The sequence below is a fragment of the Marmota marmota genome, unplaced genomic scaffold, assembly GCF_001458135.2.
Source record: "Marmota marmota marmota unplaced genomic scaffold, marMar, whole genome shotgun sequence".
Taxonomy (NCBI): domain Eukaryota; kingdom Metazoa; phylum Chordata; class Mammalia; order Rodentia; family Sciuridae; genus Marmota; species Marmota marmota.
The window spans coordinates 1-3695 of record NW_026006468.1 but is presented as its reverse complement, the minus strand read 5'-3'; the positions used below and the strand labels follow the sequence as shown (position 1 = coordinate 3695).

The 3695-nt window shown below is 56.5% G+C and overlaps 1 protein-coding gene across 2 annotated transcripts; it reads right to left on the bottom strand.

Annotated features, from left to right (window-relative positions):
- Nucleotides 1–350: 350 nt before the first annotated feature.
- Nucleotides 351–3689, bottom strand: LOC107134469 (mitogen-activated protein kinase 12). 2 transcript variants are annotated; one of them, XM_048797649.1, is made up of 6 exons: nucleotides 3304–3689; nucleotides 2972–3057; nucleotides 2798–2877; nucleotides 2648–2726; nucleotides 2398–2571; nucleotides 351–1059 (listed from the first exon to the last, which is right to left on the bottom strand). In XM_048797649.1, the coding sequence occupies exons 2-6, from the start codon at nucleotides 3015–3017 to the stop codon at nucleotides 980–982; spliced, it is 459 nt and encodes a 152-aa protein (XP_048653606.1). In that variant the 5' UTR covers nucleotides 3018–3057; nucleotides 3304–3689; the 3' UTR covers nucleotides 351–979. The 2 variants fall into 2 exon arrangements, with proteins under 2 accessions (XP_048653606.1, XP_015332057.2); XM_015476571.2 differs by having other exon boundaries at nucleotides 2972–3043.
- Nucleotides 3690–3695: the final 6 nt, after the last annotated feature.

Genomic DNA, 3695 nt, shown 5'->3' with positions numbered 1-3695 from the left:
CAGCCTTGGAGGGTGAAGGTAATTCAGCAGGGTCTGAGATCCTGGTGAGGTCCTAATATCCTTCCCATTGGCTGATCCTGCATCAGCCCTGCCCCCAACTGGCTCAGAATTTAAGCCTGAATAAAGACTAAGGTCGCCCCACAAGAATGGAGGGGGCCAAGCCCTAATGTGGGGCTTTCAGTTTTGATACAGGGCTAGGAAGGTTGACACCAGTGATGTAATCTGTGGGGAGGCAGGGTGCTTGGACCCCCCAGGCTGGAGGGTTGAGCTCAGGATGCCACCTTTCTGTATGCAGGGCAGGAGTTTAGAAGTCTGAGGAGGGGCTCAGGCATCAGGCCACACAGCCAGAGTGGAAGGTCTACAAAAGGGTTTATTTCCTTCTGGCCAGATGGGCACACCAAATGTCTGGTTTACACTCCAGCTTGGGTTTGCAGGAGAATCCATGATGACCATCCCCAGGAGAGATGATGTCCCTGAGTCAAAGCCCACTGCCTTTCCTCTCCTTTTCTTGAGAGCTGACCTCTGCACAGTCCAGAGCAGGCAGGGCTCAGAGGCCAGCACTTGACCCTGAGCCATAACATCTCTGAGCTTTTTGCTGCGCCCTGTTGGAAGGGACTACTGCTCCAGAGCCCAAGGCCCAAGGCCAGCTATAAAGCCGACTGTCCCAGGGAAACAGGAGGTGATGGGAGTTTGTGTTCCATTCCAGGATAGGTAGAGGTACTGTGCAGACAGCGAAGATGCTCCAAGGTCACCTAAGGTCAAGATGCTCTGGGAGCACCCAAGAGCAGGGATACAGACGTGGGAAAAGAGGGAGTCCACTCACGGAGGGGGTCTACTCGGCCTCTCCAAGCAGCTGCCCTAGGATGTAAGTTCCAGGCAAGGCCACAGTGATAATCAGGATCCCTCCCAGTGAAGGGAGGCTAAGGCATGAGGCTCCCAGCCAGAGTTCTTAGCATATCCCTATGTCACCCAGGGGTCTTCACAGGGCCGTCTCCTTGGGAACCCTAGCACCCAGCTGCCTGGGAGGCTTGAAGCTTAGCACTTCTTTATAAGTGACACCTGCAGAGGGACAAGAGACAGACCAGACAGTCAGCCTCTGCTCTCACTGGAGGACAGAGGCCAGTACCTCATGGGGCTTTCTTCTTATCCTAACTAGGCCAGCCCACCTAGGGAAAGTCTGCATGAAAAAGCCGGCTGTCCCAGGGAAACGGGAGGTGATGGGAGTTCGTGTTCCACCCAGGGGCTGGGCCACATGTCCTCCGTGGCCTACTGTAAAAGCAAAAGCTCCTAGCCACAGTGTATGTGGGCGGAAACCACAGAGAGGATCCTGAGGTCTATGGTTTTCATGTTATCTTGTTTAGCACCAGAAACTTTTCATAAGCACATGAGAGCAGAAGGGTGGAGCTCCTGCTGAGGCACAGAGGAACACTGCATCCCTAAGCACTGTGATCCGGAAACCCCAGCCTGTCCAGCCCCTCCACCCCAGATTGCAGGACCAAAGCCCCAGGTCGAGGAGATCAATAGGATGAAGCTTGGCACTCAGTAGCACACCTTGGTGCTGGCATCAGACATTTCTGTCCCCCAGGCTGCATCTGCAGAACAGCCTTCCAGGGGCAGGCAGGGGCTGGGGCTCAGTGGTATAGCACCTGCCTAGCACATATGAGGCACTGGGTTCAATTCTCAGCACCACATAAAATAAATCAATAAATAATAAAATAAAGGCATTGTGTCATCTACAATTTTAAAAAAAAAAAAAAAGTGAAGGGAGGGCCCTCTGTGTAAGAGGACAGTCAGCACGTAGCTGACGGTGCTGAGCACAGCCTTGGAGAGGTGTGAACTCCAGGAGAACTGCAGGGTGTCAAGGGGGGCTTTGGCCCTGGGGCCTGCATGGGGGTTGACTTTCCCTGTAGGCAGGATATGAAAAGTGTGCAGTTGTCCAGGTGAGAGGGGTCCTGAAACCAGCAAGAAGAGGTGAGAACCATTTCAAGAGTTATGAGCGGAGAGGCCTGAGGACAAGCAGATGGATGTGGAGGGGCTCCAATTGGCAGGCTCTCTGGCCTAGACTTGGGAGAGGCTAGGTAGCCCAATGAGGGAGGCTGAGCTAGCAGGCTTGGGGGCTGGGAGAGGCCAGGGGGCACTGCTGCCCTGAGCTCAGACCTGCTCTGCATAGCTCCTGGGATACATCCTGTGCCAACCTTTGTGTGGAGCCTCTGCCAGGAACACCCCTCCCCACGGCCTTCCGCCCTAGCCAGAGGTCACCCTGACCAAGTCCTACAGCCCCATGCTGCCCTCTGATCTCCTGTCCTCTTCCTCACTTGACCTGCAACCCAAGAACATAGGTTAGGGGCCCAGGGCACACAAGGCCCCAACACGGGCCCCATGGGGAACCCCACTCACGCTTCCACTCATCCAGGGTGCGGTCCACATCATCAAAGGAATCGTCATACTTCTGGGCCTTGGGTTCGTCCTCTGTGTCGTGCAGGGATTCAAAGTATGGGTGGGCCAGTGCCTCAGCCGCCGTCACCCGCTGCTCTGCATCCAGCACCAGCATCTTCTCCAGGAGATCCACAGCTGGGGGAGGAGGCATCAGGCCCACCGGGTTGCTTTGTGCCCCAGCACCCAGGACCCCCACCCAACTCAGACCTACCCAGAGGGCTTGCATTGGTCAGGACAGAGGCAAAATCCTTCTTCTCCAGCTCAGGGAGGCCCTTCATGTAGTTCTTAGCCTATACAGGAAGAATGGTGAGGGGCCAGCTCCCAGGCCCAGGTCCAGCTGGCCTGCCCACTCCCTACCAACCTCAGCACTCTGCAGCTTCTGCACAAACTCAGCAGGAGGTGTCCCTGTCACCTTCATGATCTCCTTCAGCTGGTCCAGGTCTGCATGGAGGTCAGGAGCACAGCACAGGCCAGAGGGCAGGACCCATACAACCACCCACCTCCCCAACTTCATGATGCCCACTAGGGAGGATACGGTCGTTGCCCTTAAACAGTATCTTCCCTGTAATCATCTCCGCCATGATGCAGCCCACCGACCAGATGTCCACTGAGACAGAAGCTCTGTCAGTGCCCCGAAGGCAGGGGGACGAACAGGCACACGAGGGGCAGGGGGCATAGGAACACAGACACAGGGGAAGGTAGGAGGAGAACACAGACATGGAGCAAGGGAGGGCATGTACACTCAGGCCATGCAGGTTCACCCTGCCCACAGCCTCCTGGGGAGCAGTGGCCATGGGGCTCCCCAGGAAGAACCAGGTGGGAGACAGATGCAGCATGGGTCTCCAGGCATGAAGGGAGGCCTCTTACCTGTCTGTGTGTAGCGCATCCAATTCAAGATGACCTCAGGGGCCCGGTACCACCGGGTCACCACATACCCTGTCATCTCACTGTCTGCTTGCCTGGCCAGACCAAAGTCCAGGATCTGAGGAAGAATTGGGGTGGGGCTGAGGGAACCCCTGAGAAGTGGACAGGCCACTGTTGCCCCGGAGATCCTAAGGGAGCAGCACTCAAAGCCTCCATCCTGGGACTCTGCCACTTAGCCTTGGACCCCAAGGTGCCTCCTTGTGGCTAATGCACCCAGCCTAACCCACCTCAGGAGCAGGAGTCACCCTGTTGACCTGTGGAGGGCCTTCACAGCCCTGCCCTGGGTCAGACATCACACTGGGGACACCTGCCCTTCACCTAAGTAAGGATGAAGC

Excerpts from the sequence above, each read along its gene's own strand:
- LOC107134469 (XM_015476571.2), bottom strand. The coding sequence starts at position 3,379 with ATGACAGGGTATGTGGTGACCCGGTGGTACCGGGCCCCTGAGGTCATC. Across the intron at positions 2,727-2,797 it reads AGAAGCTGCAGAGTGCTGAG|GCTAAGAACTACATGAAGGG; the intron begins GTTGGTAGGGAG and ends CTTCCTGTATAG. Across the intron at positions 1,060-2,397 it reads CACCCTGGATGAGTGGAAGC|GTGTCACTTATAAAGAAGTG; the intron begins GTGAGTGGGGTT and ends GTCCCTCTGCAG.